The sequence below is a fragment of the Sebastes umbrosus genome, chromosome 6 (genome assembly GCF_015220745.1).
Source record: "Sebastes umbrosus isolate fSebUmb1 chromosome 6, fSebUmb1.pri, whole genome shotgun sequence".
Classification (NCBI taxonomy): domain Eukaryota; kingdom Metazoa; phylum Chordata; class Actinopteri; order Perciformes; family Sebastidae; genus Sebastes; species Sebastes umbrosus.
The window spans coordinates 9131258-9157233 of record NC_051274.1 but is presented as its reverse complement, the minus strand read 5'-3'; the positions used below and the strand labels follow the sequence as shown (position 1 = coordinate 9157233).

The 25976-nt window shown below is 40.6% G+C and overlaps 1 protein-coding gene across 5 annotated transcripts in view; it reads left to right on the top strand.

Moving 5' to 3' along the window:
* The window catches only part of atp2b3b (ATPase plasma membrane Ca2+ transporting 3b), a 63817-nt gene that overhangs the window by 16259 nt on the left and 21582 nt on the right, over positions 1-25976 (top strand). For all 5 annotated transcript variants that reach the window (XM_037773718.1, XM_037773714.1, XM_037773715.1 and 2 more), the window contains exons 3-20: positions 1029-1226; positions 4688-4945; positions 7252-7377; positions 9404-9529; positions 11599-11640; positions 11770-11934; positions 12167-12238; positions 12400-12542; positions 14386-14518; positions 16463-16572; positions 16754-16888; positions 18680-18786; positions 18973-19048; positions 20984-21142; positions 21883-22062; positions 24467-24554; positions 24650-24756; positions 25682-25873. In XM_037773718.1, coding sequence (XP_037629646.1) covers positions 1029-1226; positions 4688-4945; positions 7252-7377; positions 9404-9529; positions 11599-11640; positions 11770-11934; positions 12167-12238; positions 12400-12542; positions 14386-14518; positions 16463-16572; positions 16754-16888; positions 18680-18786; positions 18973-19048; positions 20984-21142; positions 21883-22062; positions 24467-24554; positions 24650-24756; positions 25682-25873 — 2417 coding nt within the window. The remainder of the gene's footprint in view (positions 1-1028; positions 1227-4687; positions 4946-7251; positions 7378-9403; positions 9530-11598; positions 11641-11769; positions 11935-12166; positions 12239-12399; positions 12543-14385; positions 14519-16462; positions 16573-16753; positions 16889-18679; positions 18787-18972; positions 19049-20983; positions 21143-21882; positions 22063-24466; positions 24555-24649; positions 24757-25681; positions 25874-25976) is intronic.

Here is a 25976-nt window from a genome sequence, read left to right as displayed (position 1 = left end):
AAAGAGAGGAGAAGAGCCAACGAGAGAGGCTGTGGGATGAGGAGGAAGGGAAGAACGATGGGATGGGTGAGAAATGGAGGGAGGGAGGGATGGACTAATGGAAGGAGGATACAGCTCACTACGATTACTCAGCATAAGGCCTGTTTTCTCTCTCTCTCTCTGTCTCTCTCTGCCTTGCCGTGGCCTGAACCCTGTTGAGCGTCATATTGCTACACAACTCTTCAGCAACGCGCGGAACTATATATATATATGACTCCCTGCAGCAAGCACATTGGGCCAGGATATCTCCGAACACACACACACACACAGGCAAACAGACGCAAAGATAGTCACCGATCTCGGCCAACCACAGCATACAAATTGCCATTCCCCCCACCCCAACAGCAAATCAAAAAAAAAGAGAAAGCTCTGCTCCAAACCTAGCACACTGGAGGGAATGACATCACCTGTTGCTGGGCAGAAACCTGTTAGAGACAGGAAGCCCTGGACCTGATATCATGGTCGCCATGGAAACTGAATTACTTAGAGGTGAGGTTGAAGGGGAGAGGATGGAGAGGATGGACGTGTTGCAGTGAGGCTGGAGATGAGAGAGGAAAGTAAAGTTGGAGTTAGCAGCCACAAGTCATACTGTGTTTTATGTGTTTTAAACTATTTTAATGGATTGAGAAAGTTTGTTTTGTTAGTAGGTTTTGGCTTTGTTTTGGTGCTGATTGTGCATGTGTGTAGTAGTGTCTACTGTCTAAGTGTGTCCTAGTCATAAACTACTACCTGCTTAGCTACACTTTTATGGATGACATGAATATATGACATATATGAATATATGACATACATGACACGAATTGCATGAAAGTCACTCAAATTGTGAATTTGCGACTGTTTGGGCACATTTGCTTTGTTTTTTTTATCACTCCTGGCATGTGAATTTTGCTTTAAATTATTTATTTATTTATTTTACAGAGAGAAATTTGCTAACATCTCAGCCCTTCTTGTTTCTCCCCTCTTTTTCTCCCTGCGTCTCCATCTCTCAGGTCTCAGTGGAGACCCAGCAGACATGGAGCGTCGGTACACAGCGTTCGGCCAAAACTTCATCCCCCCGAAGAAGGCCAAGACTTTCCTGGAACTTGTGTGGGAGGCCTTACAGGACGTCACGCTCATCATCTTGGAGGCCGCCGCCATCATCTCCCTCGGCCTCTCTTTCTACCAGCCTCCTGGAGAGGACAGCGAAGGTGAGGACAAGGGGCAGAGGGGCGGTTGGGGAGGATGGTTTGGGAAGGTGTGAGAGGAAGTTGGGATACTAGATGGGGAGAGATTTAGAGACGTGACGAAGAAGATGAATCATCATCAGCATACAGTATCGCACTATCCTGGTTAAAGAGGAGAGCAGGAATGAGACAGGGAGGCAGCTATGGTTGTAGGAAGAGAAGAAAACCAGACATTTAGAAGGTTGTAAAGGAGTTTTGGCTCTTCATAGAGCAAGGTGAGAGCTAAAGTAAAGGGAAAAGGAGTATTACAGTAAAACAAGATTATTAAACATTGTGGCCACAAGGCAATTACGCGATGAAGGTTAGTTTTAAAATGTAGTGATCTAACACAAGTAGAGAAGAGACCCCCAAAACAGAGAACAAAATCCATCCAAATCCAATCCACTAATGAAGACCGTAAGATGCTGTTATTAAAAGCTTGTAAGTAGACCTTGAGTTAAAGGTGAAGTCTGTGATTCTGGAGAAAGATTGTTGATATTTGAACTCAACACCCAATACAGATTTACCATCCCTCTCACTTCCACTGGCTTTCTCTTTATACGTTTAGCCATAACAGTAGCACAAGTACAGAAGAGTTATAAAGTCAGCAAACTGATTTAGTCATGTCAGTTACATCTATTTAAAGTAAGCTAACATTAGCCATAGAAGAGGAAGAATGTGTTATTGCTAAAGCTACGTAGTCTCACTTTAAAGGTTCATGCGTAAGTAAAGTGTGGAAAGTGGAGTGGGAAGGGTGTCATGCCATTTTTCCGAAGGCTAATTATTATGCAGAATTACATCATCGGACCGTCCCAGTCGTGATATTTTTTTTCCAACTATATCGAAGGGATGACCTGCCCTACTCTGCCTCTGATTGGTTTACCCTGGTATTCCCAAAACCCAAATCCTAACCAATGTCAGTCCTCCTGCCTAAACCTAAACAACCCAACCAACGAAGGCAGCAGGTATTAGCCAGTCAGAGAAGTAGAGTAGGACGGGCCATCCCTTTGCCATAGTAGGAAAAAAATCTGGAAGGTTGGATGACGTCATTCTGCGTAATAATTAGCCATGTGCTTTTGTTTGTTGCAGGGTGAGTCTGTATTTTCAGAGCAATGGGAGTTTGTTTTCGGGATAACGGGCTGTCGGACAAATGGGCTTTCGGTCCAGTGGGACATTTGGAGTTTCGGAATAATGGGCCATCGGACCAATAATAATGATTTTAAATTTATTTATATAGCACCTTTCAAAACAAGGTTACAAAGTGCTTTACAATAAAAGCATGATAAAAGTAATGAACACCCAGAACTTAAAATCATATAAATACAAAATAAAATCATAAAAATAGTTACAACAGTGCACCATCAGTTAAGAAAAAGCCATAATATAAAAGTGAGTCTGAAGAAGAGATTTAAAGGAAGATACTGAGTTTGCCTGCCTGAGATCCTCAGGTAGGGAGTTTGGATTTTGGAACCGTTAGTAGGGCCCTGCCAGAGGATCTCAAGCATCAATCAGGCTCATAGGGAGTCAGCAAATCACAGATATAGGCAGGAGCCAGACCATTCAAGGCTTTAAAAACAAGCAGTAAAACCTTAAAAATCAATTCTAAAACTCGCAGGTAGCCAGTGAAGCACAGCAAGGATTGGTGTGATGTGGTCGCTTCTCTTAGTACGTGTTAAAAGCCTGGCAGCAGCGTTTTGAATCAACTGTAGTCTTTGGATGTTCTGCCTGCTGATACCAGAATAAAGTGCATTACAATAATCGAGTGGGCCCAATAATGGGCAGTCCCTGTGGGAAAAAGGTTGAGTGAGTTACACAACAAAATATCTGCAATCTCCCTTTGAAAAGCCAATAGAGAGAAGAACCAAGTTTTACCAATAAAAATATGATTCAGCTGGGCTGACATTGCATTGTTATGCTAACTTCACACTTTAATGCTGCTGCAGTATCCGACTTCCATCAACAAATCCTTAAGTGTGAATCTTAATCTTAGAAAGCAGGGTTTTCTGTAGATGGTGCTAATTAATCACAATACGTATATGTTGTTCCTGTTCCGAAAGATCTCTATGTAATGATCTAATCATCATTATTGGTTTCATGGTAAAAATATGAAAATGCACAAAATAAAAGCATACTAAAAACAATAGCTGAAGAAATAAAAAAACAAAGGGGATCGCCAAATTGTTGCCATTAGCTTTCTGGGTGTGTTTACCACAGTAAAAGGTCATGATAGAGAGGAAGTGGGCTCAGTGAACAGAGAGCCACTGCGGCTCTGTTTGAAACCTCATAACCTAGATAACAGCAGCACACGCAAACTATCCTCACATTAATTTAGGTAGACATAAGCATTTGTAGTCATGTACTGTGTGTCATGAACCCCTTTTTTTAATTTGTGAATGGTAGTAAATGATATGATGATAAACCGGCAAGCAGCAAGGTCTTAAACCTCAACTAAATATATTGTTTGTTTTAGCTCATACTTAAATGTCACCAGAAAGAATCAGGAGGTTTTCATATTCTTTCTTGCCTTTATTTAACCAGGAGTAAAAACTCATTGAGATTAAAAATCTCTTTTCCCAGAGTGTCCTGGCCAAGATAGGCAGCAGCACAGTTACACGGTTGCAGACATAAAACAAACATAACAATTGAAAACGAAGACAAAGAGCAAATTACAGAATCATAAGGTATCAAAAAACATTCATCAGCATTCAAAACATCTACAGCCAGATGTGCTTCCTTCCAAGTCTTTTAGAAGCACTTTAAAGACATTCAGTGAGACCAGCTCTCGAAGTTTCAGGTCATTTTGTAACTGATTCCAAAAAGAGGGAGCAGCATACTTGAATGCCTTTTTTTCCAATTCAGTACAGACTTTGGGGACAGTTAGTAGGATTAAGTCCTGTGAGCTAAGACGGTATCTTCCCGTACTTTTTTGAAGGATGTAGGTCCGTAGGTAAGATGGAAGCAGACCAAGAATAGCCTTATAAATAAGAACACGCCAGTGGTTCAGTCTACGGGTGGACAAGGCTGATCATCCTACCGGAGCATACAAAGAGCAATGGTGTGTAAGGGCTTTAAAATTCGTAATCAAACTCAGTGCTCCATGGTAAACAGTATCCAGCGTGCATAGGCTCTGAGAAGATGCATGCATGTATATAACATCACCATAGTCCAGTACGAAAAAAGTGGCAGCGACAAGTCTCTTTTCGACCTTGTGGATGACCCATTTATTTACATTTGGATCACATATTGTCCCTTTAACTTTGCTTTCCATTTTTACATTTGATAACTTATGGGAAATGTAGTAAACCTATCCAAACTATCTATACCACCAACCAGCTGGTACTTCAGGTGGGTTACTTGCTATTTGATTCAGTTGTGATATCATGTCTCTGTCTCTGTATACTTCACAAAATATCTAACCAACCTTCCCTCTGTTCCCCTCTGTCCAGCATGTGGTGACTTGTCGGGGTCTGCAGAGGATGAAGGCGAGGGTGACACCGGCTGGATCGAGGGTGCAGCCATCCTGCTTTCTGTTGTGTGTGTCGTCCTGGTGACGGCGTTTAATGACTGGTCCAAAGAGAAGCAGTTCCGGGGTCTACAGAGTCGAATTGAACAAGAACAGAAGTTCACTGTCGTGCGCAAAGGAAATGTCATCCAGATCCCCGTGGCTGACATGGTGGTGGGGGACATGGCCCAGGTCAAATACGGTAAGGAGACCGTCACAAATGCTTATTGTATAAAAGAGCATATAAAAGACCAGCAACTTATATATATGATTTATATTTTCACTATCAATTAATCAAGTTGTATTTTTTCAAATTGAATGATATAATATCTAAAGAAATAACAAATGCCCATGAAGCTACAAGAAGCAAAACTGATGTATTAAAATTGCATATCGACCAGCTGTGAAAAACACAAAAGAAAGCAAATGAAACTACTAACTGCAAATACTGATAATCATGAGTAGTTCACATATTGCAACAAATGTCTCCTACAGAAACTCCGCTTACGTAAATTAAATTTATTAAAGTGAATTGAATGTGTTTTTGAAACCCCTTCTCATTTGAGCACTCTTTTCATCATTAACTAAAAATGGTAAAGCTGAGGTTAGCCTGCATGTGTAGGACAAAAATGCCAAATGTGCTCTTTTTCAAACAGGAAATTGTAAAGTTCGTGTCTGGTCTTTTCTGGCTCCTGTCACTGAAAATCACAAAAAATTATAACAATTCCGTAATGTCCTAAAGCCGTGTACTTACTACACGTCTTTAAAGGTGCTCTCTCTGAAAGTCAGAGCATTTCTATTGCCTCCACACGGTTCTCAACATGGCGACCGCTGAGCCGGTGTAGGCACCAGATGTGCTCGGCCCATGGATGTATTAAGAGAACTGGATGCAGCGTTGGAGGCGGGGCCCCGTTCACTCCTATGAAAGTTGCTCGGTTGCGCATGAAGCCAAAATGGCTCGACTTATGTCTGGAAAAGTACCCGGATCTTCCGGCGATCTTATGCATCAGTTGGACCCATGGAACATGCGCAGTAGCGTCCACTCGGTCACATGACTGGGTCACGGGGTCCCAGCGGCTTGCGCTGTCGTCACGGTCTGGGTCTCATTCACATGAACGGAGTAAGGGAAATAACTCTGGATCTGGCTATTAGTACATTTCACAACTTTTAGGACCTAATGATTTAAATAAGGGCTATTAGAGTGTTCATACTGGGGAGTTGATTCACCTCAACAAAAAAAAATCTGCTGAGTTACAGACGTCTCTTTCCCAATGTAAGTCTATGGGGAAAATTATTTGTGGGCCAATGGCATCACGTGACAGACACGGAAGTTGCAGTACGAAAATTGGCATCAACGGCCGGCGCTCTTCCTGGAGGCTTGGGGGTCCTGCGTTTACAGATGACGTCACACATTATAATTGGCTGTATGTGGGAGAGACTAAACTGACTCGCTAGGCACGCCTACGACCCGCCCTACTCTGCCTCTGACTGGCTATACCCTTCCGGGCTTCCAACTTTAGCTTAGCTATAATGCCAACCGGCGCTATGAACTAGACAGGCCCAGGAGGAATGCTTTTGTTCCTGTAGTCCGAAGGTGGGCCACCCGGCTACCCTGCCAATATTCGAAATCTACACAGTTGATTTCTTGCCTCCAAATTCTCAGAAATTAATTTAATAATGAAATATCATACAAGAATTGTAAAAAACATTTGTTGTTTGGACTGGGTAGCCTACCTACCAATCCGAATAGATAGAGTCAGAGCAACATGACCTCCTCTCCACCATGGAACCTAGAGAGAGGACCAGATTTTTGTTTTTAATTCACAGTTGCTTAGTAATGTAAACGTATATTACCCATGCCAATAAGCCCCCTTGGACTGAAGTAAGTTGTTAGAGAGGCTAAATATCCTGGAGGACCGAGGTCCAGGTATGTCCAAAATGAAAAAATCAGCCCACCAGCACCTCTAAATTATATCAATGAAAAATTGGCTAGTTTTAAAAATTGTATTTTTGTAATTAAATTTAAATTTGTATTTAAAAATTACAAGTTGTCGTTTTACAAGGAGTTAAGTGCTAAAACCACAATTTGACTTTTTTTTTTTTTTCATTTCAGTTTGCAATTGGGTCAAACAAACAAGACATAATGTGTCAATTAGTAAAATTTTGAGTTGTTAGTAGCTGGAGATTTTACCTTTGGTCAGAGCCAGGCATGCTTCCAGACTTTATGCTAAGCTAATCAGTACGTAGCTTCATATTTACAGTAGCGCACGGACATGAGAGTGGTATTGACCTTCTCATCTAAATCTCAGCAAAAAAGCATATTCCCTACAATGTTGACTATTCTGCTATATCTGTACTCATTATTTCTGTAACATGTAGTGGTATGTATTACCTAATATGTCCACAAGAGATACTGATACATAAATGTCCCTGTTGACATGTCCCTAACCAAAAAGGACATAAACTACAAGGTGAATCAAACACTGATCTGTGCACGTCTATTTTCAGGGGACCTGCTGCCAGCTGATGGTATCTTGATCCAAGGCAACGATCTGAAGATAGATGAGAGCTCTCTTACAGGAGAGTCTGACCACGTAGGCAAGTCTGTGGATAAGGACCCCATGCTGCTCTCAGGTTTGTTTTCACAATTTGCCACCCTGGTACTACTTCACATTATATGCTTATCATGACATTTCTGCCCATCTGTCTGTCTGTCTGTCTGTCTGTGTATAGACACATTTTTGTGAACACAATAACTCAAGACTAAAATATTCATGAAACATCATATGTAGACCACATGTCACCCAACTTCCTTTGGGTGGACAAAATAACGGCAACACCTGGCAATGCAATAATATGAAATTGCAGTGGAATAAATACCACTTTCTGGACTACATTTTGTCCTGTTTTGAGCTGTATTGGATGGTAACAAAAGAATAATTTATCTTGGTAAGGTGATAAATTGCTCAGATGTTACTGTTCAGTGCAGTAGAAGATACCTATAGAGTATGTGTAGAGAAGCCCAGTAATAGGTATTCAGATTAAAAACCAACTCTTTATTGGAGGATCATTGAAGAAACAAAAGGTAGTGGAACAGAAGCTTACAGAGAAGTGTTGTAGGAGTTCAAGGTACTACTGCTAGGCACCGGCTGAGTCATCATTTTCCTATAGTGGTGCCCAAGCTAGTAGCATCGCAACCTAGGTGTTGTGGCCCACAATATCTTCCAATCTGCTTGTGTGTTCATGGTTCAAACTATTTAAACTTAAACCCTGTTTAAAACGTATCCCCTACTCTAATCAATATTTTCTATTGAATGACATGGATCAAATGACTACTCTACACACTGAAAAATACTGCGTCAATTTTAACCCAATTTGAGTCAATCATGGTACCAAGTACTGGGTCAATCTAGCATCGACCCAGTACTGGGCAAAGTTTACCCAGTACCAATGGGTATGAAAAACACTGGGTCAACAATAATCCCCAAACACTGGGTTATTTTGACCCAGTGTTAGTGTTATATGTTATTATTAACATTGGGTTAATCAGCCATACCAATGTGCTTATTTTGACCCAGTAACAAAGTCATATTTACATTTTTGTTGGGTTAAAAATTAGACCAAAAGGGGTGGTTACTTTTACCCAATATAATGTTATTTTGAAACATTTATTTCAGTCATGGATCAAACCAAAAAGGGTGATTCATTTTACCCAGTACTATGTTATCTTTAATTTGTATATTGGGTCATAAATCGTAGTAGTTTGGGTAGTTACCAAAAGAATGAGATTGTGGATAGAAGGGTCCGAAATGAGTTTCCTCCGCAGGGTGGCTGGGCTCAGCTTTAGAGATAGGGTGAGGAGCTCAGACATCCGGAGGGAGCTCGGAGTGGAGCAGCTGCTCCTTCGAAAGGAGTTTAGGTGGCTTGGCCATCTGATCAGGATGCCTCCTAGGCTACTTTGGAGGTTTTCCGAGCATGTCCAACTGGAAGGAGATCCTGGGGTAGACCCAGAACACTCTGGAGAGCAACTGTTAACAGTTAGCAACTTTATAAGGTGATAATGTGTCAGTGTTGTGTGTATTGCTACTAAGTGTCAGGTTAGAAACAGAGGTTTGACTTTTCAAAGTATCTCCATAAATAGCTAATAAAAAACACTAAGGAGAAACCTATAGTAAGCATCTCTGTGTTAACTATTGCATGAATTTAAAGAATCACCATGACTTCAGAAAAAAGCAGTGACAACTTTAAGACAACCAGGTTTGGCTTCCTTTTCTGTCAATAACAATATTACTCAACTAGACTAGCCCTCTACAAAACTCTTTCACCAAACTACTTATTGTCTGACCCCCTTGCCAGAACTATGCTCTGGGTACACTCCTAAGGGCTTTCTATTTTTCAAATGAGCTTTTTCCTCTGCCTGAATGATGATGCATCATGTTGAGCTCTCAGCACTTGTTCCCTGCTAAGTGGCGAGAGCAGCTCAGGTCATCTATAATATGTTGTGCATGAACAAAACATAGAGAAAGAACTCTACAAAGAACCTGACTAAAAAAAAATTGCAAGATCACAAGTTGTTGTTTCATATCTGTAACCACTTGGGGATGCAAGCACCACTGGTCTCTTAATTGAATCTAAACCAGTAATCTTTTTGGACTTTAAGGTACCCACGTGATGGAGGGCTCGGGCAGGATGCTGGTGACAGCTGTAGGACTCAACTCGCAGACAGGCATCATCTTCACCCTGCTGGGTGCTGGAGAACTGGAGGAAGATGCGAAGGATAAGAAAGGTAAGTGACGGAGAGGAACCGGTAGAGAGACACAAAACGTAAGAAATGTTTTGGACTGTAATGAGAGAAAGATAGAGATATTTTGTGAAAGACACACTGCACCTTTTTTAGTAGTTTTATCTACTCATATATCTAGATGAACATACTAATTCATATTTAATGATACATCAGAAGCACAAATGGTTTTGTTCTTGAAATATGCAAACCCATAGAGGAAGTAAACAGATGCAAACAAAACCCAGGGAAAAAAAACAGACTCTCTCATATATCTCCTCCATCTCCATGGACGAATACCTTAAACTGCTCTCGAGTCAGTTAAGATGTAGTCACACACATGGATGCATTACTGAACCTGGCCTACAAGACCCTCTGGGACCTAGAACCTCTGTTTGAAACAACTGTTAATATTTCTTGTTGGAAAGCCAATCAAATGACCACAAAGACGCGCAAAGCAACTACAAAGAATGACCACAAAGAGACCGAAATGAGACACAAAAAGTCTACAAAGAGATGCAAAAAGACCACGAAGATGAGGGCTTTACATGTCTGTGCCCAGGGGCCCATTGTCTCATAATTAGTCCATGGTCACACATCACAGTGTGTGTGTGTGTGTGTAGAGTTAGTTGGGTTCCTAACTGATCTCAGATAAGAGCTTCAACAGGAAACACACCAGTTTAACCTCATCGATAATTTAGCCCACATCCTCTCCATCCTTCTCCTTCTCATGCCCCCTCTCTCTGCCTGTCCATTTTTCTCTATTTCTCTCACTTGGTCTCTTGTTTACCCCGCCGCTGTGCCCTCTTTCACTTTCCTATCTATCCCTTTGCTCTCCCCTGTTTTTCCTTCCCTCCCTTAATCTGAGAGAGAGAGAGAGAGAGAGAGAGAGAGAGAGACTGCAGATTGAATCAATTATTGAAAGAGCAGGGGAGAGCGAGGGAGCCAGTGAGATTCAGGGAAGAGTGTTGGTTGGTCAATGCATGAAGCATTAGTCTACGCTCAAATTTGTTTTGGAAGGGCCCTGCAGTCAGAGCAGAGCTGCAGACAACAACAGAGGCTACACATACTTTCAGAAGCACTTAAGGTTAATATCATTACCAGTGCACTCATCCATGCGTCTGCCACTGCAGTTCTCACTTATGCATGGGAATGCATGGAGTATTGTCGGCGTCTTGAAAAGAAGAAAACATCTGAAGCATCCTGGAATGCAAAAATGGACAGCAACAAATTAGCTGATGATGGTCACTTTATGAAAAAAAAAATACTGTTATCGCTTGTTTTCCAAAGTGTTAATTGCACACTGGGATGTTTTGCAGTCAGTGCAGCAACCTCTGTGGGCTGGATCATTCAGACAGTCATTTACTGGAGCTAATACATTATTCATAAGACTTCTACAAATGCCATAACTTGTTAGTTAGTTCCTCATGCAATGTGGGTTTGCTATGGGGCTATACACTGTTCTCTTTGAATTGTCTCTCATTTGAGATTGAGGTTATATTCAGTTCATTTTTTGTCATTCTATAAAGTCATCTTCTACTAGTTCACATTCACTACTTGAGTTTTTTATTCTTCCCTCTTTGCTCTCTTTTGTTTTCCCTTTTTGCCAAAACCTCTCACGTGCCCCCAAACCTTCCTTCCTCACACATTCCCCAAACAGAGGACAGTACTCAATTGCTCATCTCTACAGATGCCAGTTTCAGCACAGTCACCAATGGTATGTGAGCACAAAGTTGTCTGCCTGCCCTGCTCCTTTCCTCAGCCAATGACCCCAGCACACAGTGCAGTGAAAGTGACAGTGACCTATGATGGACTTATACATATGAAAATGTCTCTCAGTCTCTTGGCCCAGTGTATGAAGATGTGTGTACCTTTATTATTCTTCCCTTTAGTATTGTTTCTTCGTGGTTTTCTGTTTCTGGAAGTGTGTCTTTGGCTGTCCTAAGATCAGAAATATGAACTGTTGGTGACTATGAATATGCACACGTGTGAACACTTCTCTCTCATATGTTTGTCTTTCTATTCCCTTATCTTCATATGTAACTTTGTCTAAATCACCCTCCCCTTTTTCTCAGGAAAACAACCTGATGGAGCTGTGGAGAACAATCAGAACAAAGGTAAAAGCTCATGACGTGCGTGCATGTGTTTGTAAAAGCTCGGTTTGGATGTAGGATGAGCTTACTTCATCTGCAGGTACAGTGCTGAAGAGAGTGTAGTATATGTTATATTTTGTGTGTTTCTTTCAGCCAAGAAGCAGGATGGGGGTGTTGCCATGGAGATGCAACCTCTGAAAAGTGCAGAGGGAGGGGAGGTAGAGGACAGGGAGAAGAAGAAGACCAACATTCCGAAGAAAGAGAAGAGTGTGTTGCAGGGCAAGCTCACCAAACTCGCTGTTCAAATTGGCAAAGCAGGTAAAGAACCGTCTGTTTCTCTCTCTTAGCAATCGTTACGAAACTTTCCACGCTAAAAAATTAACACATGAAGTCGATACTGTAGCCGTTAATCCCACAGAGCTTTTGGGGCAATGACCGAGAGCAAAGTTCTTTCTGAATACAAGAAATGAATTGTGGGAGTTGTATGAAACTTTGCACATAAGCATTACTTCAGACCTAAGATTTTAATCATCTTTGAATCTCCCTACAGGTTTGGTGATGTCGGCCATCACCGTCATCATTCTGGTGCTGTACTTTGTCATCAACACGTTTGTCGTTGAAGGTCCGTGTGTATACAACTTCCCAAAAAACACACATACTATCTCATAATATACACCAGATTTTGCTCATTTCAGTCTTTTCCCATTGGGTTAAATATTTACCATTCTGCCGAGTATGACTCACTCTAATATGTGGTATGGTGTGTGTGTGTGTGTGTTGCAGGTCAGACGTGGTTGGCAGAGTGCACTCCGGTCTACGTCCAGTATTTTGTCAAGTTCTTCATCATTGGTGTCACTGTGCTGGTAGTGGCTGTCCCAGAAGGCTTACCTCTCGCTGTCACCATCTCTCTGGCTTACTCTGTCAAGGTACACCCACCCATCCAGTTTACTGAGTAGGAGCTGTTGGCTATTTAACCACTGTAACAGTGTGCACAAGGACCACATTGGAAACAACCAGGTGAAGGAGTGCACGGGCCCCTTGCCTTTGAAAATCCTACTTTTGCTCTCCTCACTTTTACAGTCTCAAATAATAATAATTATAATGAGTTTAATTTTTTATAGCCCACTTTAAAATTCAGTGAAATCTCAAGGTGCTTCACCTAAAGGGTAAAACAATCATAATACAGCAACAAAACGTGATTAAAAGCGTTAAAATAGAAAAAAATTATATTATAGACAAAATATTACAAGACCCAAGTTAAAAAGTAATTAAATTACTATGAAATTATAGTAATTATAAAAACCCTAGGAGAAGGCTAAGAGGAACAGGTGAGTTTTAAGATTAGATTAAAAAACAGCTAATTGTTCCTGGGAGCTGATTCCACAAGTGTGGCCCCAGCGACAAGAAAGCACGATCACCTATGTTTGTCATCTTTATCCGTGGCACAGAGAGAAGATTTGAGCTGCCAGACCTGAGTTTCCAGGGTGAGGAGCTCCTGAGTGTAGGGTGGACCGGTACAATTTATGGACTTGAACACCAGGAGGAGTAGCTTGAAGATGATCCGTTGAAGGGAGTGGAGCACTGGGGTGATGTGCTGTAATTTCCGTGTTATGCTGAGTACACGGGCTGCACTGTTTTGATATATTGTAACTTCTGGATGGTTTTGGTTGGGAGGCCTGTGAGCAGAAAATTGCAGTAGTCACTGCGTGAGCTGATTAAAGCATGAACCAGTTTTTCCGCATCACGTTTTCTCAGTTATGGTCTTCATCTGGAAATGCTTCTCAGGTGGAAGAATGAGGTTTGACAGACAGATGAGTCCAGCTTGACACCCAGGTTTGTGACAAGTGAGGAGAGAGGGATGGGGTGACCATTGATAGTGACGTACGTATAGGTGATACCGGTCTTTTTCGTCTGATGTGGGAGGTGCCGATAAGAATGGCTTCTGACTTGCTGCCATTTAGCTGCAGGGAGCTGTTGCTCATCCAATGAGATTTGTATGATTTCCTCACTCAAATCTCTCTAAACAGTGTCTTGACTGACTGTCCAGCTGTCAAAATCTAGATGAGAGAAGAGAGGAGATGATAAAAGCTATTGCATTAACAAGGCCCATATAGAATGCTTATGTGTCAAGTTTGAAAAGGTCTATAAAGGCCACCTTCTCTCCCTCCTTCGCATGTTTTTCAGGTAAAAAAACATCAACAAAAGTTAAAGGGATAGTTCGTTAGATTTATGTAGTACAATTTTTGGAGAAAGCATAAAGACTGGAAACGGTGGGAAACAGCTTGTCTGGCTCCGTCCAAAGGTAACAAAATCCACCTACCAGTCAGAAATGAACACTTTATATCTTGTTTGTTTAATCTCTAAAAACTTAAGTGTAAAATTGACAATTCATAATTTTGATTGGTTTTTTTTTGTCCGTCCGTCCCATTCTCGTGAACACAATATCTAATTTCTTCAAATTTGGCACAAACGTCCTCTTGGACTCGAGGATGAACTGATCAGAATTTAGTGATCAAAGGTCAAAGGTCAAGGTCACTGTGACCTCACTAAACATGTTTTCGGCCAAGGCAAGAATTCATATGCTAATTATGACAATTTCACACAAATGTCCGATACGATAAAAATAGGATAAAGTGATGACATTTGGGACTTTCATCGATCCACTTCTCTCTGCCTCTGTCCTTCTGCCCTCCCTCTATCCATCATCATTCACTCCCATCCCATCCCTCACACATCCCTCTGCTCTCTATCACTATATCTCATTTGTAGAAAATGATGAAGGACAACAACCTTGTACGCCACCTGGATGCATGCGAAACCATGGGTAACGCCACGGCCATCTGCTCCGACAAGACCGGCACCCTCACCACCAACCGCATGACTGTGGTGCAGAGTCACATAGGTGAGTGAAAAACTTAAATTCACGAATAATAGTATAGAAATCACCAAGCATGTCTTTATTGATTATCTGTGCTCCCTGTGATTCACTATAATGAAAACACAATGTAATGCTAAGATTTAATAAATGTTGAGTGGCCCAACTTTTACTTTGACTAGATCAGTGGTTCCCAACGTGGGTGCTGCTGTGGCACCCTAGTGCGCTTTAAGAGTGAGGAAGGAGTGATGCACAATTTGTTAATTTATTTTTTTAAAGTACATTTTCAAAAGTTTCAACACACAAATAACATGCATTACCTACAGTACATTTTTACATTTAGCTCAGAGAAATGCTGATTTTAGTCAAATTTAGACATCTGACTTTTGTTTGTTTTCGTCTTGTAGAAACTGTAAAAACTGTAGACATGTTAGTCTAGTTTACATCAACATGTGTTCATCGAGTCTCTTTCTTGTGATCAATCAATCAATCAATCAATAAATCAATCAATCTTTATTTATATAGCAATTGACAGAAATATAGTGTTAAAAATGGACAATATAAAAGTTCATTAAATAAGAAAGCAATAAGAGATGGGTATTTAAGATAATAAACGATAAATAAAATACAAGGAAATAAAAATAACAATAAAAATAGATAAATAAAAAATATGAAACTACACAAAATAAGCATATTGTATTAAAATATTAACATTTTAATAAAATAAAATAGAATAAAAGAGATAATAATGATCAGCAATAAAATGTTGGTTAAATAAAATAGAGTAAAATAAACACTATAATGATGATGATAAATAAAATAAGTATTAAAAATAAAAACCATCAAATTAGAAGATTATAAAACACTACAGACTAAATAGATGGATTTTTAGTTTACAGTACATTTAAAAATATCAATATTTTCAGCTTCCCTCAGTTCCTCTGGAAGGTTGTTCCAGCGGCTGAAAGCAGCATCACCAAATGTTGTTCTGCTTTGTGGAGCAACTAAAAGAGAAGAACCGGAGGATCTGAGGGGCCTTCCTGGTTCATAAACCAAAAACATTTCAGCAAAGTAGTCTGGTGCAAGGCCATGTAGTGCCTTAGTGATGTGCACTTGATTGGTTTTGTTCATCAAACAGTTCTTTTTCAGCTCGGATAAGGACTTTATGGATCTCAAATACTTAGTATTGCCTATAGCGTTCCTCAAGGAACTTTTCTCAGCCCAGTTGTATTTTTTTATACATGCCCACACTCAGTAATATCATAATATTGTTTTCATGTTAGAAATACATTTAAAAAATCAATGAAGCAGAGGCATCCAGACTTTTAATTGTGGGTCAAGCTTCAAAAATTCCGGATCCTACATTTCCCATAATTCCACTAAATAGCCTCTATGATTAAACTTTCTCTCCCACATCTTTCAAACACAACTCCCTAGTTTGTTAGTTTGCATACCTTCTGTTATAGATTTGTAGCCACCAAACCTAAGTTGACATGGCCCTGATGAAATCACCAGGGTTATTTTCTTAGACTTGTCAAAGCTCCTCCTGAGTCACAGAAGACGTTATACAACTGTTCTCACAGTCTCAGTAGTACTCCCCATGAGTCATGATGTACTTCACGCGTAAAATCGAATGAGTGCCCCTTTAAAATGCTGTCACTTATGTACTGCATAACTCTGTACTACATGTATCACCAGTACCTATATTCCTAATGAAACCAATAGAACTAAACTTCACTCTTTGATAGCAGAAAAGCTGTTTATCTATTGCTAGTCATCTCCATTTTCTTGTCACAGTTGGGAGAATAAATATGCAGAAATGTGTCCACATATACTGATATCATCAATATCATGCTATTCATATTATTTGAATTATTGAAGGAGGAACCGACAGCAGATGGAGATAGCATGCAGGCTGAATGTGCAGAGATTATAATTGTTATGTATTAAAGTTAGATTGTTGTTGCCCAGGCGACGTGCACCACCGTGTGGTTCCAGACCCTGGACAGATCAACCCCCGGACACTGGATCTATTAGTCAATGCTATCGCTATCAACAGCGCCTACACCTCCAAGATCTTAGTGAGTCATGCACAGACAGAGATACCACTCTTCTGGCTTTATCTCATCAGTAGTCCTGCCTTTGTTTTGATGTCATCCATTTTCGTTTCCTCTTGCCTCATCCATCTCTTGTCTCCTTCTCTGTCTCCCTTCCTGACTTTTTCACGGCCCTAATTTTCCACACCAACTTACTCTGCGTCAGCCGCCTGATGTGGAGGGGGGTCTGGCTAAGCAGGTGGGCAACAAGACAGAGTGTGGCCTGCTGGGATTTGTATTAGACCTACAGCGGGACTACGCCCCTGTCAGAGAGCAGATCCCTGAGGAGAGACTGTACAAGGTAGGGAACCATGCACCCCTTCCACCTTCACTATAGTTTTTATGCCTCCACGCCGGTGACAGCCGTGGCCGGAGGCATTATGTTTTCAGGTTGTCCGTCCAATCAGTACGTCTTTGAACGCGATATTTCAGGAACGCTTGGAGGGAATTTCACAAATGTCAAATTGGATTCAAGGATGAACTGATTAGATTTTGGTGGTCAAAAGTCACTGTGACCTCACAAAACATGTTTTTGGCCATAACTCAAGAATTCATATGCTAATTATGACAATTTAACACAAAAGATGAAGTGATGACATTTTGGACAGACATGGATGTAATCTGCAACTTGACTGGTTGGCGGAGGTGTACAACAGCGAGGCAATAATTTATAGTTTTTATAGTTTCTAAGACATCCATCCATTATCTGTAACTGCTTATCCTATTCAGGGTCGCCGGGGGGCTGGAGTCGATCCCAGCTGACATTGGGTGAAGGCGGGGTACACCCTGTAGAGGTCGCCCGACTATCACAGGGCTGACACATAGAGACAGACAACCATTCACGCTCACATTCACACCTACGGGACATTTAGAGTCAACAATGAACCTGCAAGTCTTTGCACTGTGGGAGGAAACCCACGCTAACACGGGGAGAACATGCAAACTCCACACAGAAGGGCCCCAAGCCGGGTTTGAACCTGTGACCCTCTTGCTGTGTCTTGGCGACGGCGCTAACCACCAACTGACAAATATATTGATATTTAATATACATCCTGCATACATATTTCCAAAAATAGATGAATAAATAAACAAAATGCAATAGTAGAATTGTTCAAAACTCTACATATTTTTGCGATGTGCTTTACTACACAAGCAGATTTTACAGTATATCACAGTTTGAAGCTCAGACTCAGAATATACAATTGCAGTCTGTTGCACTTTTGATAAAGTAGTGTCTTACTCTGCGTTGTGTTGCATAGTGCACAAGGACAAACACATGCCAGGATATCTTTCAGCAATTGATTGCAAAGCAACACAGATGGGACCATCATAAAATCCCTACAATTGCAGAGAAACAAAGCATCCACCGGGTCAATCACTCAGAAATGCACTCTTTACCCTCCCAGAGAAGAGTCCAGAACAAAAAGAGAAAGGAAGGGAGCATAAAATGCGCTAACATTACAACAAAACTTAGAGTGTACAGCCATGCCAGAGGTTCTGTGCCTTAAGTACAGATGTTTCGTCCATGTTTGAGAAGTTTAGATATTTCACTGGATAAATGAAAACTTTGACCTGCTGGTGGCACTACAGGAAAAGTCAGGGGATCACTAGAGTCAGTCAGATTCATCCCCTGGGGACTGACAGAGCGACATTGCCATCCACAGACTCATGCTGCTAGCATGGCTAAAAATGCATTCTTTCAGGAAAACGGCCATGAATAAACCCACATACCTGCAATTGTAGAGAAAGAAAGTGTTTACTCTCTATGCCTGTGTAATACCATGAGCAGTGTCACTACATGCTCCATACTAGCCAACACCTGAAGTGTTATGTGTACCAAAGAAAGTCTCCAATAAACCCACATAGGATCTTACATGGGGTTTATAATGCAGCAACTACAACGATATTGATTAGACAAACAAACATGTGCTGTGTGGTGCTTGCAGATCACAATGGATCAAGAGGTGTAAACCCTCAGGTACATCATCCAACACACTCAGAGCTGGGTTTCCAGTCAGGGATATGTCTGTCTACCTCTAGTTTGACTATTCTAAATCATGCATCTCTCTCTCTCTCTCTCTCTCTCTCTCAGGTGTATACATTCAACTCAGTGCGTAAATCCATGTGTACGGTGATCAAGCTGCCGGACGGTTCCTTCCGCCTCTACAGCAAAGGAGCCTCTGAGATCATGCTGAAGAAGTGAGTGTTGGAGGAGGATGAGGGAGGTGGAGGTAGTCTGGGACGGCATTAGATTGTGTGAATCAATTGAGACAAAAAATCGGTCCTAAGGGGACTGGGTTAAAAGATTTGAATGTGAGAGACAAAGCATGTTTTACTCACACGTCTTTTTATTCTCACTATTTTCTGTCCTTCATCTCTCTCCAGGTGTTCCTACATCCTAGATGCCAGTGGAGAATCACGCACTTTCCGCCCACGTGACAGAGATGAGATGGTCAAACAGGTGAGACTTGGATGAATTAGAGCTTCGATGTACAGAATAGCGTCTTCAATAGGGCTGTACCGAATGTCATCTTTTAACACTCAAAACTTCTATTGTCTGTCATCATATTTTATGACATCATCCTTAAAAAATACTCAATTTGAATAAAAAGCTACTGTGATAGCGATTCATCGGATTAAATGAGTTGACATGTCACGAATAAATGATTACATCTATCTTTTTTCATTAAATTTTGATTTATTTGACTATTCGGTACAGCCCTAATTTTCAATATATCTCAAATTAATTTTGATGGAACATCCTGGTAGAATAGGGGGTGTAAGACGCTGACCATGTCATTGCAACATCCCCTGAGCCAGGGACCTTTGTTACATGGTGTAGTGGCAGCTTGCTATAAACCGTCCTCGCCACTTCTAGCAGGATGTAAAGGTTTCTGACTCACGTAGACTACCATGTCCAAGTTCCGCTTGCCTTCTGCAGACACTCACTCCTTGGTCAGCTTCAAAGATGAGGCTCGTATTGTGAGTGAAAAGTAGTTTATTCCACGAAAATTAAGATAAACAAAAATATATCCATATGACAACAATCCCCCAGGAAATCACTGAAAAACAATCTGTGGTCAGAAAAGTTGTTGCTCCTCATCCTGCTCCATTGAAGCCTAACTCGCACTAATCACATTTAAAGGGACACGCCCAAATGTTCCAATAGCAGGAGGAGCACATCTTAATAAGGCAAAACCCACATCATAGAGTCTAAATGGATCAAAGCCCATTCTACAACATGACTAATTGACCTCAATTCTAATGTATATCAAACATTTTCAATGGCATAACACGATGTACCTTTTAAATAAAAAGAACTGTAAATAATACAATACGGGTCTTACACATGTCATCTCCCATCTCTCTCTCTCCTGTTAGCTTCCAACTACCACTAATAAAGGCAAAAATGACCCAAAAAATACTTAAAGGAATGGTTTGGCATTTCTTGCTGAGAGTCTGTAAGACTGGAAGCAATGGAAAACGTCTAGCCTCGCTTGTTTAATCTGTACACAAACAGAAATGCAAAAGATTACAAGTTGTGTTTTTTTTTTGTTTGTTTTTTTGGGATTAAACAAACAAAATATAGCATGTTAATTAGTGAGCTTGCAGGTTGATATGGCAAATGTGTTTATGTACACATCCAGCAGTTACAGTTTTTTTGCATGTCTATTCATTGTGTTTAAACCTGGTATTTATTCACAGTTGTAGATAAAGATCAGGCTCCACTAATACTATTAGTATTATACATGTTTCCAACTTGTGCGATCCAAACATTTCCAATAACTCCAGAGCAATGTCAAGTCCAAAAGTTAAAATGTATTGAAAAAAAACAGATGTAATCATTTAAGAAATGTTTTTATCTAACCTAGATATTCTGCTTCAATCCATATTTGTTGGCATTTAGCCTTCAAAAACTAAATTTTCACTGCAGTCAAAACACTGTTTGCTCTCCAGCTTGCCACACACAAAGGGAGACATGCACTGTATTAACGGGGCAAAACAGGCTGACTGACCTAAATTTGTCTCACAATGAACACAGCTTGTGCCGTGAGAAAAACAATTCTCCTCCATACACAACTTTATTCCAGCTCAGTTTGCGTTGCAGAAGCTTTGTGTCACCGCATCATGTCAGGGACTTTAAGCAGCGACGGTTGCTGTCCGCAGTAGGCTGGGGGGTCTTTTCCCTACAGCTGTGTCAGAAAGCGTTCTCACAAAGGTACTCAAAAGGTCCTCAAACTGTATGCAAGCAGTTTAATCCAGTTCTTATGCATCTGATATTGGAATGTAAATTACATGTTTGTACACACTAAGTTAAGCAGTCTAGTGGTGTGAAGGGTGGTGAGATTTTGTGGATCTCTTCCTGACCATAGTTGTAATAATGACTGAATAATAGGTGATTGAGCCAATGGCGTGTGAGGGGTTGAGGACCATCTGCATTGCCTACCGCGACCTGTCGTCTAATCCGGAGCCAGATTGGGAGAATGAAGCAGACATAATGACGGAGTTGACCTGCATCACTGTGGTTGGGATAGAGGACCCTGTGCGGCCTGAGGTAGGGTTACTGTGGAGTATGTGTGTGTCTTTAGTTTTAGTCCAATCCATAATGATGTGATGTGACTATAACCTGTATTTTAAAAGTAATTATCTCCGCCAGACGTAAAACTGTGGGGAGATCATGCGTTCTGCCGTGTGTGTGTGAGTGTATCTATCTGTCCATGGCTATTCTCGCATATTACTGGACCCATCAGCCAAATCATTTTTGTGGTCATTTATGACTATGCTCAATGACCTCTCGTGGTTGCGGTGATTCACACTTTTTGAAAAACCTTTTTTAATGACTGTTTTATACCGTAAATGACTGCTGACCTCTTGCTCCCCTTAACCGGCCAGTGGGGGCCGCAAGTGATCAACAACTGCTTCAGTAGCAAAAGGCATTTACAGCAATCATCTAGGCCAAAAACTAGCCTCACCTTGTCTGTTGTCGTGGCTCAAATACTGACATCCGTAGAAAAGTTTGGTCTTATTTTTTAACCGGAGCATCTACAGATTAATTCCAAACCCAATATGTTATGATCCACTAAATTTAGGCACGATACGAGATGAATAAGTCCCTGTTTTTGTTATCTTCGCCGCCATCTTGACTGTAAGGGAGGTGGGAGGGACAACTGAGTGATTCAGCTCTTCTTTGTTTGAGAAGTAGACACACCTGGTGGAGATCTGCACTTTACTGTGTGCACTTTTTTTTAGTTGGCATTGTGTTTTTGTATGAACAAATTTCCCTGTCCCTCTAAGGTACCTGATGCCATCCGTAAGTGTCAGCGTGCAGGCATCACGGTGCGGATGGTGACTGGTGATAACATTAACACAGCGAGGGCCATTGCTGCTAAATGTGGCATCATCCACCCTGGGGATGACTTTATCTGTATAGAGGGCAAAGACTTCAACCGACGAATCAGGAACGAGAAGGGAGAGGTGAGTTGGGATCTCACGTGGATGACTCAAATGCTCATTTTGTACTGTATTCACAGAAAAGTTTTTCCATTGCTGTACTAAATAAAAATTAACTAAAAATGGATGTTAAGAAATGATCTGTGATGGGAGGACCCCATTTGATAACCCCACTGTCATAACTGCTTTCATCTAGCCTCTAATCTCTACTGCCAGTCAGATTAATATGTACTGTTAAATGCTGATACATTTCTCTTTGGAAAATAACCGAACATGCATGACACGCACATGACAAAAGCTGCAAATCCTCTCATTTGAGAAGTGGAAACCAGGCAATATTTGGCTTTTTTGGAAATTACTGAAAAGATTGTTGATTATTTTGTTGCTCAAGTAATTGATTAATTGACTTATCCTTTCAGCTCTAGTCGTAATTAAGGTTTGCACCTCACATCAAAATACCATCTCTCCTTTTTTATTATTATTGATACTGGTGCATTAATGAGTAAGTAGCATTTTACTGTAGTAGCTGCTCGAGCTGGAGCTAGTTACAACAATACAATACAGTTAATACAGTTCTGTATTTTAATTCAGTGGTTCCCATCCGAGTGGCCAGATCCCTCCAAAGGGTCACAGAATTAATCTGAAGGGTTGTGAACAAAGTTATTTTCATTTTTTGGACTTTACTCTAATCTTTGCTTTTGTTGTGAATTTTTTTTTTAAATTGTTTTTTTATAAGAGGTCACAAGCCGGAAAGGTTGGAAACCACTGGTTTAATCTATAACAATTTCTTGCACCTATAAGATTATCATCTTTTTTATAATTCCCTCTGATATGTAGCTGAGTAGAAGTATAAAGTAACACAAAAGTACCTCAAAATTGTACTTAGGTATAGTACTTGAATACATTTTCTCACTAATCTAGTCACTTTCCACCACCAGCACCAGTGGTGGAAGAAGTACTCAGATATTTTACCTAAGTAAAAGTACTAATACCACACTATGAAAATACTCCACTAAAGGTAAAAGTAACCTTACTTAACTAAAAGTAGGTGTATAATCAGTAAAATGTACTTAAAGTATGGTTAATATTATTGCTGCATTAACTTGTTTGTTGCATTTTAACTCTGTTATATCCTGTTGGCTAGTTTAATCTACAGCAATGCATCATGGTCTATAAGATCATCTTATGTTTGTAGTGTCGCTGTCCTGTGAGAACCACGTATCTCTAAAAAGTCAACTTTTCTGTTGTGTTTTCAGCTTTGTGTTGATGCGTTTTCCAGCTGATCCAAGAGGCTTTTTAAAGAGTTTTAGATTTAGCTTTTTCTCAACACATAAAGGAACACTTCACATCCTTCAGTTAATCACAAACATTCAAAATCAACACATCTGGAGATACGTGGCTTTCACTGGACAGGAAGGGAAGAATTGTAATCTGAAAAGTAACTGAAGCTATTAGATAAACGTAGTGGAGTAAAAAGTACAATATTTACCTCTGAGATGTAGCGGAGTAGTAGTATAAAGTTGCATGAAATGGAAATATTCAACCAAAGTACTTCAAATTCGTACATAAGTACCACATTCCACCACTGTTATACTGTAATCTGTTTTGCTAACTTAACGAATAAATGAATCATGCAAAGAAAAAAAGAAAAAAACTCACCTCAGTACTCCCGGGATGTCCATACAAAAACAAAAATAGTCAAATCCTCATAATTTTGTACAGGCATTGCTTTCATCTAAACATTTAACTTCATCATTTGAATTGAGCACAATGCTTAATGGGATGGACAGCTGCTGATTCATGATGTGGCTCTGCTTTTCTTTTTAAAGTCTAAATTCTATGTGTAAATTATCATTATGTAGGAGTGAAGTGTGGTTCAATTGATTGCAAGAGAGCACTACGGCTGGCCTCATCAACAAGGCCCGGGACTCCCACTAACACTGACTCTTATCCAACCCCCATAGACACTACATGTTACATTAACATAAAGCCTCCATATCTGTCTCTATGTGTTACATTCACACCAGCTTTTGGACTATTTCCTCTGTACATTACACATATTCTTTATACTTCATACTGCACAGCTGTTTCATTTAAAAACAGACATATTGTTTATAGTATTTTTTTCATATTTATATTGTATATTTTTCCACTTTATATTTATGTTTCTTGATTTTTACAGTACTTGCTTTTATTTTTTATTGTTATTCACCAAACACTAAGGCAAATCCCTTGTATGTGAAAACCTACCTGATTCTGATTCTATATAAGAGCCAATTTCACAGTGTGTCTTTGATGCTTTATCCTCCATCCAAGACTCTGGATCAATAGTGACATCTAGTGAAAGAAGAGGATAGCTAATAGGTTCTCTGTAGTGTTATTCATCAGCACACATTCTCCCCCCCTTTTCTCTCCATCTGACTGACAGATTGAACAGGAACGTATTGACAAAATCTGGCCCAAACTTCGTGTTTTGGCTCGATCCTCGCCAACCGACAAACACACACTGGTCAAAGGTGAGTCTCAAGTTTATTAACCTAAACACACACACACACACACGCACACATTCACACAGATTTTGAGCCTATCTTTCCCTCCTGTTTGTGTCAAGGCATCATCGACAGCACCGTTTTAGAACAGAGGCAGGTTGTCGCAGTAACAGGAGATGGAACCAATGACGGACCAGCTTTGAAGAAGGCTGATGTGGGCTTTGCCATGGTAACCCGACATATTATTCACCATTTATGTTTATTTGGTGTTAAAGTCCTTCTGTAGCTACAATAATGTAGTCACATAGAAGTATATGAGTCCATCTTGGGGAACAACTTTAAAAACATTGATTCTCTTATATCCCACTATATATACTAAATACAGTATATAATATGAATGACTTGTAGTTTCTTAATTCGATATGCAGAGCATTAATATATCATCAACTATTGTCTATGTCAAGATATAGAGGAGTAATGTCTACCTGAGCAGAGAATGAAGTCGCTCTCCCTCTGTGTGTGTGTTGCAATCCGAGTTTCTCCGCGCTTTGTTGACAAAGCCGGGCCAGCCGCTCTTGCTTTTAGTGCATGTTCGTGCATGTGAGCGTGCCCGAACTGGCTAGCTCAGCCGCCGCTCTGCACCACTCTCATATGGCGGTTACAGCTGAGGTCGTCGTGGAAGCATAGCCCCCACCCTCCGGTTCCCCCTCAGCTAAACACTGTTATCTCTGTCAGCACTTTCGGCGTTGTTTGCAATGTTGTACTGTTAGCACCGTTAGCTGCTCGCCGTTGGCTCACGGTCCGCCATGTTAAGAGTCAAAAGAAATGCTCCCAATCTCATATTGAGCTCCTTTAAGATAACTAATATTTTCAAGTATATGAAGAATTTTAGTATGTTACTCTTCCTATAAATAATAAATGCATTACAAATATATTTAAAAAAAACTATGAATATATTGTATTTTATTTGGTATATATTTTTTTTGCATTTGATTTTGGTCACAGCTCTTACTCATGCCAAGTGAAAGCGCTTGGAGACAGGACGACACGATATTGAGACAGTAGCACTCCAAAATAATTTGGATGCTTGAATGCTTGCATGAATCACGTCATGAGTCTCCGTCTCCTGCTCACTCTGTCTCAATCTGTGTCAGGGCATTGCGGGAACAGACGTGGCCAAAGAAGCGTCTGACATCATCCTGACTGATGACAACTTCAGCAGCATTGTCAAGGCGGTGATGTGGGGACGAAATGTCTACGATAGCATCTCCAAGTTCCTGCAGTTCCAGCTCACGGTCAACGTGGTAGCTGTCATAGTGGCCTTCACTGGGGCCTGCATCACTCAGGTAGACAGATTTATTAATAAACATACATGCTGACACACACGCATTTCCTGCACATACAATATAACTGACACAAAGATGTCACCTCTGTAAACATCACTCACCC